At 35.5% G+C, this 14,063-nt stretch overlaps 1 protein-coding gene across 1 annotated transcript in view; it reads left to right on the top strand.

The window, feature by feature from the left end:
- Nucleotides 1–14,063, top strand: part of ZCWPW2 (zinc finger CW-type and PWWP domain containing 2) — a 117,251-nt gene that overhangs the window by 71,654 nt on the left and 31,534 nt on the right. The window contains exon 5 of the mRNA XM_045558603.1: nucleotides 11,125–11,171. Coding sequence (XP_045414559.1) covers nucleotides 11,125–11,171 — 47 coding nt within the window. The remainder of the gene's footprint in view (nucleotides 1–11,124; nucleotides 11,172–14,063) is intronic.

The following is a 14,063-nucleotide window of genomic DNA, read 5'->3' as shown; positions in this document are numbered from 1 at the left end:
AAGCAAATAGGTGGTTTGAAAAGAGTAGGAAAAGAATGACAAGTACACTACTCTGGTTTATTCTGAGACCTGGAGAAGAGATATTTATTACCACAAATGTGATTTTATTCCTCATGCTGAAAATATAATGTCTCTGTTTATTAGCAATAAAGTTTGAACTCACTTTGTTGTCACAAATACAATTTTATGCCTTGCACAGGCTATAGATTTCTCTTCTTTAACCACAATAAACTTTGAAACATTTAATTTTTAAACACTAATGCTTTTAAATAATATGGTTATTTACTTTTTAAAATTATATAACATCTATTTCTCTCTAGCAGCAGATTTGCTCTCTCAATACATTATGAAACTATATCTTTGCCATTGCTGTGTGTGCCAGGCCATTTGTATCTGAGTCCTTTGGCATTTTTGCCTGTCCAGAAACTCTGGGAGAGGGGTTATGTCTGATTGGTTTTGCAGCAATAATTCATTCTCTTGCTGAAAGTCTGATGATTTTTACATGTTATACTTTATGTAAGTTAGCCTCATTCTTAAGAGCTATATGCCTAAAGGCTTTCATTTTGTCCCTGAAGTAGCCAAAATGGAGGGGCATGAACAGACTTCCAAAAGTTCAATCTTCACCATAACAGGTTCATTATTCATTATTCACTGTGGCCAAAATAGTCAATTTAATCCTTCCTTGTGTCTGCTTAGCATCTACTGTGGATTCTAGAAAAGTATTCAGCTTTTTACTGTATTTAAAAGTAGTTTTGAAATATAATTAGCCATTGTTCAAATATTTCACCAAAGGTGAATAGCTTAGCAGCAACCCATTTATTTCAAACCAGCAACTTTGAGGATTTAATCACCTAACAATTTCTTCTTCCAACCCAGAAAAAATTACTGAAAAAATATTTAGCCTATAGTATTCCTACCATGCAGAAATGGCACCCTAATATGTTTGATGCAACTCTTTCATTGTTGAAATATGCAGGGTCATTACATAATATGTAAATATAGACCCAGTCAGATGCTATCAAAGTCCTGTCCTCATGATTTAGTTGCCCTGTTTTGGTTGTATTAACTGTTACTCCAACTAAGTAATTCTTTGCTGGGCCTAGAAAGTTTTTTATTTTATAAAGGAACATTCATTATAATTGTATTTTTAAAAATAGGGTGTTAACCATATAATTGCTTTATAATTCAGCTTTAAGATTTTGTATTATTGGTAAGATTAGTGTTTTCTTACATGCTCTACATTTTAGAATGAATGTTCCTACCTCTTAAATTATTTTTCCCAGAATTATTTATATTTTTTAAAAAATAGACTTTATTTTTTAGAGCAGTTTTAGGTTCAAGGAAAATTGAGTGGGGAATACAGAGTTTTCCCATATATCCCACACACACTACCTTCCCCACTATCAACATCCCACACCATATGGTCCATTTGTTACAATCGATGAACTTATTGAGACATGATTATCACCCAAACTCCGTAGTTTAAAGTTCACTCTTGGTGTTGTACATGCTTTGGGTTTGGACAAATGTGTAATGACATATATCCACTACTGCCCTAAAAATATTCTCTATTTCACCTATTCATTCCTCTCCCAACCAACCCTTGGCAAACACTGATTCTTTCGGTCTCCATAGTTTTGCTTTTCCAGAATGTCATATAGTTGTAAACATCTAGTATGTAATCTTTTTATTGTTTTTTATTATTATTTTTTTATTTCAGAGTATTACTGGAGTACAAATGTTTAGGTTACATATATTGCCTTTGCACTGCCTGAGTCAGAGCTACAAGCATGCCCATCCGCCAGACAGTGCATACCACAACCACTACGTGTGAATATACCCATCCCTTGCTCCCTCCCCAACCTACCCAACACCTGAGGAATGTTACTTCCACATGTGCACCCAAGTGTTCATCAATTAATACCAATTTGATGGTGAGTATATGTGGTGCTTGTTTTTCCATTCTTCTGATACTTTACTTTGAAGAATGGGCTCCAGCTCCATCCAGAATAATACCAGTGTTAGTTCACCATTGTCTCTTGTGGCTGAATAGTATGACCACATTTTATTAATCCATTCATGTGTTGATGGGCACTTGGGTTGTTTCCACATCTTTGCAATTGTGAATTGTGCTGCTATAAACACTTCAGTGCAGACGTCTTTTTAATGGAATGTCCTTTTTTCCTTTGGATAGGTGCCCAGTAGTGGGATTGCTGGATCAAATTGTAGTTCTACTTTGAGTTCTTTGAGGTATCTCCATATTACTTTCCACAGAGGTTGCACTAGTTTGCAGTCCCACCAGCAGTGTATGAGGGTTCCTATCTCTCCACATCCATGCTAACTGTTGTTTTGGGACTTTTTGATAAAAGCCATTCTCACTGGAGTTAAGTGATATCTCATTGTGGGGTTTTGATTTGCATTTCCCTGATCACTAGAGGTGTTAAGCATTTTTCATGTTTCTTGGCCATTCATCTACCTTCTTTTGAAAAATTTCTGTTCATATCCTTTGCCCACTTTTTAATGGGGTTGTTTGATTTTTTCCTTACTTATTTTCCTAAGTTCTATGTAGATTCTACTTATCAGCCCTTTATTAGATGTATAACATGTGAATATCTTCTCCCATTGTGTAGGTTGTCTGTTTGCTCTAGTGATAATTTATTTGGCTGTGCAGAAGCTTTTTAATTTGATCAGGTCTGATTTATTTATTTTTATTGATGCTGTGATTGCTTTTGGGGTCTTCTTCATAAACTCTTTGCCTAGGCCAATGTCTATGAGAGTTTTTCCAAAGTTTTTTTCTAGAATTCTTATAGTTTAATGCCTTAGGTTTAAGTCTGTTATCCACTGTGAGTTGATTTTTGTGAGAGGTGAGAAGTGCAGACCCTGTTTCAGTCTTCTACATGTGGCTATCCAATTTTCCAAGCACTATTTATTGAGTAAGGATTCTTTTCCCCAGTGTATGTTTTTGTCTACTTTGTCAAAAGATCAAATGGCTATATGAGGATGGTTTTATATCTGGGTTCTCAGTCCTGTTCTATTGGTCTATGTCTCTGTTCTTGTGCCAGCACCATGCTGTTTTAGTTACTATATCCTTATAGTATAGCTTGAAGTCTGGTAAATTGATGCCTCCCAATTTGTTCTTTTTGCTTAAGGTTTCTTTAACTATACGGGACTTTCTCTGGTTCCATAAAAAGTATAGAATTTTTTTTCTGGATCTGTGAAAAATGATTTCGGTGTTTTAATATGAATTGTATTGATTCTGTAGATCACTTTGGGTACACATTTTAACAATGTTGATACTTCCAATCCATTAGAATTGTCTGCTTTTCCATCTGTTTACATCCTCTGCTATTTCCTTCTTCAGTGTTTCATAGTTCTACCTGTAGAGGTCTTTTACCTCGTATGATTCTTATATTGGGTCTCTTAAAATAATCCCATATTTCTTGTAGGCTTTGCTCTTTTCTCTTATTTCTCTACTCTATCTCTGCGACTAACTTGTTGAATTGAAAGATGTTGTCTTCAAGCTCTGAGATTCTTTCTTCTGCTTGATCTAACCCATTCTTAAGTCTTTCCACTGTGTTTTGTAATTCCTTGAATGAATTTTTTATTTCCAGAAGTTATGTTTGATTTTTCTTTAATATTTCAATTTCTGTAGTGAATTTTTCATTCATTTCCTGCATTCTTTTTGTGGTTTCTTTGTGTTGGGTTTCCATTTTATCTTGCATTTCATTGAGCTTCCTTACAATCCATGTTCTTAATTCTTCAGCTGTCATTTCATTGTTCTGATTTTGGTTGGTATCCATTGCTAGAGAGCTGGTTTTCCCTTTTGGGGGTGTCCTTTCACTTTGATTCTTCATACTTCCGGAGTTCTTTCACTGATTCCTTCTCATCTGGAGTAGCTGTTGCTTCTTACCTTTGGATTTTCTTTTGTTTATATAATGACTTTCCCAGTTTAATCTCTGAGCCAGTAGGTGGTGCTTGTGGGTGAAAATCAACCACACTCTGTATGATGAGTCAGTAAATACAGTTAAAGGGTATGCAAATTGACCTCCATGTCAGTAGGTGGCACTTGCCAGAAGGAACAAATTGCAGTGTTGTTTTTCTGTCCTGTGACCAGCTCTAGTTCCTCAGAAGAAGCTCTAACACCCCAGGTGGTGGGTGGGGCCCTGGAACTTCCAGGTGTGTCTTTATTTTCCACCTCAGCAGGGGCAGGTGGGGGAGTGAGGGTGGGTGTGGCTGGGTTTGGTGGGCCTGCCCTCAAGCTCCACAAATGCTTTTAGCAGAGGTCAAAGGTCTGTTCCCTGCTTCTGGGCAAAGCTGCCAGGGAGGAGTTGATGTGGCCCACCCAACCAAAAAGTATGTGTGGTTTTTTCTAGGACTCTGCTTCCAGGCAGGACCTCAAGCCAGCTGAGTTCCCCCATGACCATGATGTGGGCTAGGATGCTCCCTGCTTAGCATTCCATCCTAAGCTGGGAGCATGGCCCTCCCATGGGAGGAGGGCTGCCTGGCAAGCATGCCACAGCTAAGACCCACTCTGCACTCTACCCCTGATCTGCCCCCATAGGCACCCATACCACACGAGACTAATTCACAAATAACCCCTCTGTGCTCCCAGGCAATGCAATTGAGACCTGGGTGTATGGAATCTGGCCTGTAGGCCCATCCCCTGGGCTCCAAAGATCTATCACTGACCATGCCTGGGAATAGGATACTGGTCCCAAGTCTCTCTCATGGGGTGCCCAAGCTGACTCAATATCCTTCCACCTTGGAGTGTGTCCCACTCTGCTGGAGTTTCCAGGCAAGCAGCACCAGGGAAGGCCAGCAGGCAGGGGGCTCACAGTCCAAGCACCCCTCAGTCTGCTGCAGGACCCCAAAAGGAAAGGTCTGCACCCCATTCCATGTGGAAGCCTCTGTGTGGTGGCTCAATTGTCTCTCTTGGTAGACAGCCATGGGTGGGGGAGGTGATGGGGCAAAATAGAATCTCGGTGGAGGTAAGTCCACCCTCTGGTTGCCTCCAAACCTCTCTCTGAGAGGCAGTCCGCCCAGTATGATGAGACTGTGGACTCATGCAGATCACCTGAGACACGCTGGACTCCTGTGGCTCCTGCAGTCTGGGCCAGAGTTGGGAAATGTCTGTGTGAGGATAAGCAAGACAGAACCTGAGGGGTTGAGGCCCCCTGGGGTGGGCAAAGGTGCCTGGTGGGCAGAGAATTAATATGGCACCTGCCATCCAGCTCAGGTCTGTGGGGTGAGAGGTGCCCTGGAGCAGGGGGTGAGGGCCTGGTGTTCTGTCCTTAAGAAGCTCTCTGCTCACTGGCAGCAGCAGTCTCTGGACTTGCTTTGGCTGAAAGTCTCTCCAGCAGCTCAGGAGCCCACCAACAGTCCGAGATGTGAGGGAGGGGGATGTTTGCCAATCCACCTACACTTCTCACTGGTCTCAGCCTCTCTGGGCTTACTCCCTGCTAATGTCTTTCTCCTTCCAGTTCTGCTCTGCAATTTCTTCCCATAGAGTCTCCTGTAGGTTCAGGAACCTTTCCTTCAGACCTTCATCTGATCTATGTTTGTTTGTTTCTTTTTTCTCTTTCATCTAAAATTTCTCCTTCTTACAGAGACATTCTGGCTGGTGGTGTCTTTGGTCCACCACCTTGTCCCTCATGTAGTCTTTTTAAATTGGCTTCTTTCTCTTAGTAATTTGCATTTAAGTTTCCTCCATGTCTTTGCATGGCTTGGTAGCTCATTTCTTTTTAGTGTTGAATGATATTCCATTGTCTATATGTGCCACAGTTTATTTATCATTCACCTATTCAAGGATATCTTGGTTGCTTCCAAGTTTTGGCAATTAAGAATAAAGCTTCTATAAACATTTGTGTGCAGGTTTTTGTGTGGATGTAAGTTTTCAACTCCTTTTGGTAGATACCAAGGGGCACAATTGTTGATCATATGTGAGAGTGTGTTTAGTTTTGTAAGAAACTGCCAGCTATCTTAAAAAGGGGCTGTACCATTTTGCGTTCCCATCAGCAATGAACAAGAGTTCCTTTTGCTCCACATCCTCACCAGCAATTGGTGTTATCAGTGTTTTGAGTTTTGGCCATTCTAATAGGTGTGCAGTGACATCTCACTGGTGTTTTAATTTGCATTCCCCTAATGATATATGATGTTGACCATCCTTTCATATACTTATTTGCCATCTGTATATCTTCTTTGAGGGAGATGTCTGTTCAGATATTTTGCCCATTTTTTTGGTAGGACTTTTATTGTAGAGTTTTAAAAGTTCTTTGAGGGATATCTTGGATATCCCTCTTTTATCAGATATGTCTTTTGCAAATATTTTCTCCTAGTCTTGTCTTTTTATTTTCTTGACAGAATCTTTTGCAGAACAGACATTTCTAATTTTAATGAAATTCAGCTTATCAATTATTTCTTTCATGGACCATGCCTTTGATGTTGTATCTAAAATGTCATTGCCATACCCAAGGTCATCTAGATTTTCTCCATGTTGTCTTATAGGAGTTTTATAGGTTTGAATTTTACATTTAGTCCTATGATCCACTTTGAGTTAATTTTTGTGAAGGGCTTACGTCTATATCTAGATTCATTTTTGTGTGTGTGGATGTCTAGCTGTTCCAGTACTATTTGTTGAAAAGACTATCTTTTCTCCATTGTATTGCCTTTGCTCCCTTGATAAAGATCAGTTGCCTATATTTATGTGGGTCTATTTCTGGGCTCTCTATTCTGTTCTATTGATTTATTTGTCTGTTCTTTTGCCAGTATCACACTGTCTTTTCTTTTTCTTTTTCCAAATGTCAACTTTCTACTTCTATACATTGTCTTGATACTGTGGCTTTATAGTAGGTCTTGAAGTTGGGTAGTTTTAGTTCTCAAACTTTGTTCTTCATCTTTAATATTGGGTTGGCTATTCTTGTTTTTTTGTCTCTATATATAAACTTTAGAATCAGTTTGTCAATATCCATAAAACAACTAACCGGGATTTTGATTGGGATTGCATTGACTCTATAGATCAAAGCGAGAAGAATTGACAGCTGGACAATATTGTCTTTGTATCTATGAACATGGAATATCTCCATGTTTATTTAGATCATCTTTGATTTAATTAGAGTATTGTAGTTAGATCTTGTGCATATTTTGTTAGATTTGTGCCTGTCTTCTTTCAAGATTTTTTCTTTATCTTTGATTTTCTTCAGTTTGAATATGATATGCCTGAGTATAACTTTTTTGATATTTATCCTCCTTGGTGAGCTTCCTGGATATATGGTTTGGCAGCTGGTATCAATTTGGGAGGAAATCATCAGTCATTATTGTTTCACATATTTTTTCTGTTTCTTTCTCTTTTTCTTTTCATTTTGATATTCCTATGATGTATATGTCACACTTTTGTAGTTGTCCCACAGTTCTTGGATTTTCTGTTCTATTACATTTTTCAGTCTTTTTTCTCTTTGCTTTTAGATTTGGTAGTTTCTGCTGATATATCCTCAAGCTCAATGATTTTTTCCTCATCTGTGTCCAGTCTACTGGTGAGCCCATCAAAGGCATTCTTTATTTCAGTTACAGTGCTTTTGATCTCAGCATTTCTTTTTGATTCTTTCTTAGAATTTACATCTGTTTTTGCATGTCCACTTTTAACATTATAATAAGCTCTTAGCATATTAATCATAGTTGTTTTAAATTTATGATCTGATAATTCTACCATCCCTGCCATATCTTGGTCTGGTTCTGATGCTTGCTTTGTCTCTTCAAACCTGTTTTTTGCCTTTTGTTATGCCTTGTAAATTTTTGTTGAAAGGTGGGATGATGTCCTGGGTAAAAGGAAGTGTGATCACAGGCCTTTAATAGTACAGTGATAAGACACAGGGGAGGGGAAACATTCTATAGTTCTATGATTAGGTCTCAGTTCCAGGCTATGAATTTCACAAGGACTTCTTTTTCCTTCACCCACTCAGGTGGTAAAAGATGGCTAGAAGGGATTGGAGTTGGGTATTTTGCTTACTCCAGATCACGTAGGTTCTGAAAAGATATCAATAGATTAATCTCTGGTAAAATAGTTTCTCTTGAGTACAGACCTTGTTAAGAAGAACAGAATGCCCTAGCATATTATTTCAAAATGGTTACTTTTCCCTTCCCCTGTTGGAAGGCTGGGAGATTTTTCTCCAATCTTATCTGTGAGAACCTGGTAGAACTCCTGGAGGTAAAACTCACAAAAGTGTGGTCCCTCCCTCCATGACTGGATCCCCCTGGAGTTTTTGTCTCTTGGGCTTGTCCACACTGAGCCTCCAGGAATTTGTTAGTTAAAGTTCAGGTTTTCATACTTCTATACTGGTTCTCACGGAAGTTTCTGCCCATGAGTTTCTACTCAAATGAGTTGTGATTCTCTGTATTTGCCTGTCTGTTTCTCCAAATTTGGGGGCAGTGGTTTACTCTGTGGGCTCACTTTTCTGAAAGATCTAAGAGTTGTTGATTTTTCAATTTGTTTAGCTTTTTGCATGTTGTTGGAATAAAGTGGCCATTTCTAAGCTCCATACATGCCAGACCAGACACTGAACTATCCTCTGCCTTTTTAAGAAATGCTCTCAGCTGTCACATTTAAAGAAGTGCAAACTGATGAAGTTTTTCAGATGCCATGAATGGACAAGCTTTAAAAAAAATTACTTAAAGAAGAGAAATCATTGAATTATGTTAATATGTGTATTTCTCTCTACTATGATTGTAAATAAAACATCTTTAACATCTGTTCTCGGTCATGAGGCATAACCACTTCTATTCATTTAGAACATTTTCATTTACTACCTGCAGCTCCTCTTGTGCACTGTAAAATATGACTTGGATACAGCTCAAAAGAGGAGCGAAGGCCCTTTTCATTATCAAAATCTACATTTCCTGTTAACTGCTTTCACTCTTTATGAGAGTCTCTACATGCAGAGATTTCTGAAGGAAGGAAATTAAACCTTTCTCACTAGGGAAAATTCAGCTTTGAGAAAGTGGTTAATGTGGCTGAAGTTGAACATGGACCTACTGCTATTAGTGGGAAAATCACTAGTGATCATAATTTTTTTAATTATTTGTTTTATTTTTATAGATTTATAAGTGCAAAATTTTTCCATGAATATATTGCACAGTGGTGAAGTCTAGGCTTTTAGTGTGTCCATCACTTGAATGCTATACATTGTACCCAAGAGGTAATTTTTCATCCCTCACCCCCTCCCAACCTCCCACCTTTTGGTGTCTCCAATGTCTATTATTCAACTCTATATGTCTATGTGTACCCATTGTTTTGCTCCCACTTATAAGGGAGAACCTGTAGTATTTGCCTTTCTGTTCTACATTATTTAATTTGGGATAATGGCCTCCAATTCCATCCATGTTGCTGCAAGAAAACATGATTTCATTCTTTTTCCTGGCTGAGTAGTATTCCCTAGTATATATATACTACATTTTCTTTACTCAATCATCCATTGTTGAATATGTATGTTGATTCTATGACTTTGCTTTTGTGAATAGTCCTGCAATAAACATACAAGTACAGGTGTGTTTTTTATATAGTGATTTTTTTTTCCTTTGCATAGATACCCAGTAGTGGGATTGCTGGATCAAATGGTAGATCTATTTTTAGCTGTTTGAGAAATCACCACACTGTTTTCCGTAGAGGTTGTATTAATTTGCATTCCCATTAATAGTGTGTAAGCATTCTCTTTTCTCCAAATCCTCACCAACATCTGTTGTTTTTAACTTTTTTAAAATGGCCATTCTGACTGGTGTCAGATGGTATCTCATTGTGGTTTTAGTTTGGTTTTCTCTGATGGTTAGTGATGTTGAGCATTTTTTCATATGTTTATGATCATAATGTTTTTAGGTATCACATAAGAGTTTCTTTTTGGCATTTGAAAATCATTGTTGTTGTTGATACTCCCCAACACACTCTCCTTTTATTGGGAGGTGGTTCTGCAACTTTTGAACATAAAAAGTTCCTTGAACAACAGTTTAGATATTTCTGTTCCCAGTTCATCTCCATATTAGAAAATTTACATAAGAATGAGTTATAATATATTTTGAGAAGAAACTTAACCAATTTCCATTCTATTTTTCTTAACTTTGTATACCATCAAGGTCCATTGAATCCAATTTTAGTTTTTGTGTTTCTTTTTTGTTCAGATTTAACTATTTGTGAGGATTGATATTTCATCATGACTTTTATTCTTATTAGAGTTTTTCAAAAGAACAAAAAGAAAATTTACTGTTTTTTTTTTTTCTTTTTTTAGGTACAATAAAACTTACCATAAGGTTCCACGGGGCCCTTTTTTAAGTCTAAATACATTATGAGATTTTAATGATCTTATTTATTTCCTATATCTCGGAACATTTTAACCATGTTAAAAAGACTTAAATAATTATTTAGGTAGAGGAATGGTGGAATCACCTTGAAGATAATACATTAGTGAAATCTATTATCACTAAACTATTTTTCCTAGTATTCCAAAACTTAAGATCTCACACACACACACACACACACACACACACACACACACACACACACCCCACCCCATAATGTCTTTATTAGCTAACATGGAAGTGAACATTTGTTGATTATCTATTATCTGCCAGACATTGTTTTAGGACTTTTATTTGCATAGATTATATTATTTAAATCTCGCCACATACCAGTGAGGTAACAGTTACTAGCCCTGATTTATCAATAAAGAAACTGAGGGTCTGAGAGCATTTACATTGTTTTATTTCTTACACTGTTTAGTATAGTAGCTTATATAAAGCTGGTGTTTAATTCTAGATTCTACATACTCCAGAGCACACAAACTGATCACAATCTAGAAATCAGATATACTAAATGCTAACTGGAGTGGAGCCAACAAACCAATCAAATTTGAGAGGGGAGTTTTGTCAAATAAATATACAAATACTGATATTATTACTTTTGGATTACATAGACCCACTAAACTCTGGGAAGCTGAGTTTATTAGCATTTTAATTAAAAGGACCGCTGAAAACAAAATACTGTTACCATAGTATGAGAAAGAAGAAAATTCTAATTGTGTAACTCTTTATTTGAACAAGAATATTGGCACTTTTTTAAAGCAGCCATATTTTATTATCTTACAGATAAATCCAAGTTAGATGCCAAAGTTGCAGTGGTGACCAAGAAAAGGGTAAGATCATGTTTTATTATATAAAATATATAAACTTATAAAATATAAAAAATATACAATGAAATTCCATTTGATTAATACTATTTTTAAAAGTAAATTAAATTATTTAAAAGGAAAATGATATATAATCCATTCTTCTCCTAAATGGTAGTTGAGTATATGTTTCCTTTCTTAGTTTGACGTTAGAAAATTGATATTGATGTTACTTACATTAATGTTATATAATTATCAGAAATTAGGACAATAGAAAATTACAAGTGAATAATTAAAAAATTGCTTCTATTTAAATTATATTTTACATAATATTCTCATATACTAATTTTTTTATATATATCATGTTATTATACTGTATGGAAACAACTCATGGAACATTTAAATAATTAAAGTTCACAGCTTAATATAAACCCTACCTTAAACTTAAATAGGGAACAAGATCAGCCATTGTAATGAATTTTCTGAACCTGGAATATTTTTTATGAAAACTTATAAAGTCAGTAGCATTTTTAAAGAATTATTAAAATTTAACACATTATTCTGAATATTAAATGCAGAGAGTTGTTTAACTCTACTTACTGTGAAAAATGTGGTTGGGATAGGATGAACCTTGACATTCTCCTCAAGTCATCATGATCTCACCACTAAAAAAAGAGAAAGAGTTGATGCTTTAAACAAATTCTTCCAGATATATAATGTATTAGTGTCACAAGAAAAAGAATTCTAATGAAAAGGAAAGATTATGGTGGGGATTTCCTGTGTTGAGTGGTGGGGTTGGGGCAAGGCAGACCCAGGGAAAGTCCAGTGTAACCTGGAGGAACAGAAAAGGATATTGGGCATGAATCGATAGATAATTAGGCAATGGAATGAGCATCCTTTTTGTATTCTGGATATATATATTTTATGAGTCCTTTTAAAATCATGTTTTATTTTATCCTTCTTATTTTTGGCTTATAAGAGGAATCTGGACATTTTACTGGCTAAATAATGCTGATGCTCCTTTGCAGGTGAAGAATTCAATATCATAGAAGACAAGGTTGCCCTTTATAAAAGAAAGGAAATAAGACTTGTGTGTATGTCTAGAGATTTGGACAGGAATATGTGAGGTAGTGCAGCATTGTTAATGTGGATGGAATTGTTTATTTGAGTCTCTGCTAAAGGATATTTAGAGTCAAACATTAGAAAGATAATAACTAACATTTCTATATATTGCTTTATTTTTACCAGTTGTTCTCAATGAAGGCAATACTTTCCCTAGGAAAGTGCCATTCAAAGTGTGCTCCATGAGCCAGAGCTGGCCTGTAAACTTTTTACTGATCTATAGTGAGATATGTACAGAAAGTGAGAATAATCATTTAGGAAGTTGTATGGTAATTTGACAGAGTAATTTTTGTCTGTTGAATCTAGTAATAATAAAATGGAGTTTGTATTGTTTATGTCTTTGTTTTTCATTTCATTTTTTTCTAACTCATTTTTATTTCATTTTATAAAAGCATAGATCTCAGACAGACTAGAGGGGAAAAAAAAGGTCCTTTACCACAGATAATTTGAGAGATACTGCCCTATGGGATGTTTTAGAAATTTTTGGAAGTGCTTTAGGTTATAGTAATTTTAGAGAATATAAGCCATTTTATCAGGCAAGGGCTAGGGATACTAGATATCCTGAAATACTTGGAACAGGGCTATGTAACACCACTGTCCCACATTTGGAATGACTTTTGAATGTTCCACTATTTTCAATAAACTACAAAGTATAATTTTATATTGATTTCATACAAACTAATACTGAATCATAGCATGTTAGGCTAAAAGCCAAGAAATTTAGAAGGCTTCTTATGGAGAGGAAAGTTGACATGGAATAGACAGATTGCTCATAAAATTATCCAATAATTTACTTAATCTCTACTCAACATATTGTAACATTTTCAACTATATATTTAACTATAAAAGGCAAAAGTTACAAACTATGGAAAGTAGTTACAAATGTATAACAGGAAATTTGAGATGCCTTTTAATAGTCTTAAAACCAAATATTGCTAAATTAATAGACATACATGATATGTATTGATTTCACTGAATTTTTAAAAATAAATGTTTACAAATATTTCATAGTGATGCTAGCCTTCATATATTTGTAACTATTTTAGCATAATAAGAAATCTATGGCATAAAAATGATATATTGAGATTATTTTTGGATAGCCTGTTGTTTTTCAGTCTGACTCTAAAATTGTTCCCAAAGACCTATTATAAAATTCTTAAAACATAATTCATAAAAACATTTTCTGTTTCCAATTTATCATCAAGATAGTCTTCCCTACTGATTGAAAGTTATAGTCGAGTGTTTCCCAAATACGGGAGACAATGCATGCCCTGATATGTTGTATGGTTTCAAGAAAGGAGATATATTTTCTATGATATTTTGTTACTAGGTTACCCCATGTCATAACACAGAGAGTTATTTTCCCCATAGGGAATTATTTTTGCTGAGATCATTTGGGAAAATATCATACTTCTCATTTTCTATACTTGGACAATCTGTAATTTATTTTGCATTATTATCTCTATTTCGATTAAGATTAGTTTCTTTCCTATCATATCAAAAGTTCTGCTCTGCTATTACTTAACTTGAGAGTGGTTTTTATTCTTGTGTTTACTACTATTTCTGCTGGCATATTTTCCTATAGAGCCTATACAGAATGACTTTGGTCATGTTGTTTCACTTAAATCCAAACTTATTTGTGATAGGAATGACTAGAATTTATCTTATTGATTATGTTTTCAAATGTAGTTGTAAAAATACATTTTATTTTATTATAAATATATTTTTCTTTTATTTCTCTTTTATATTATAGTTATAATTTTTTTGAAATTATTCATGTAGTCAGATGTATTAATT

The sequence above is a fragment of the Lemur catta genome, chromosome 1, assembly GCF_020740605.2.
Source record: "Lemur catta isolate mLemCat1 chromosome 1, mLemCat1.pri, whole genome shotgun sequence".
NCBI lineage: Eukaryota > Metazoa > Chordata > Mammalia > Primates > Lemuridae > Lemur > Lemur catta.
The sequence above is the reverse complement of the archived record's forward strand: the minus strand, read 5'-3'. Positions and strand labels throughout refer to the sequence as shown.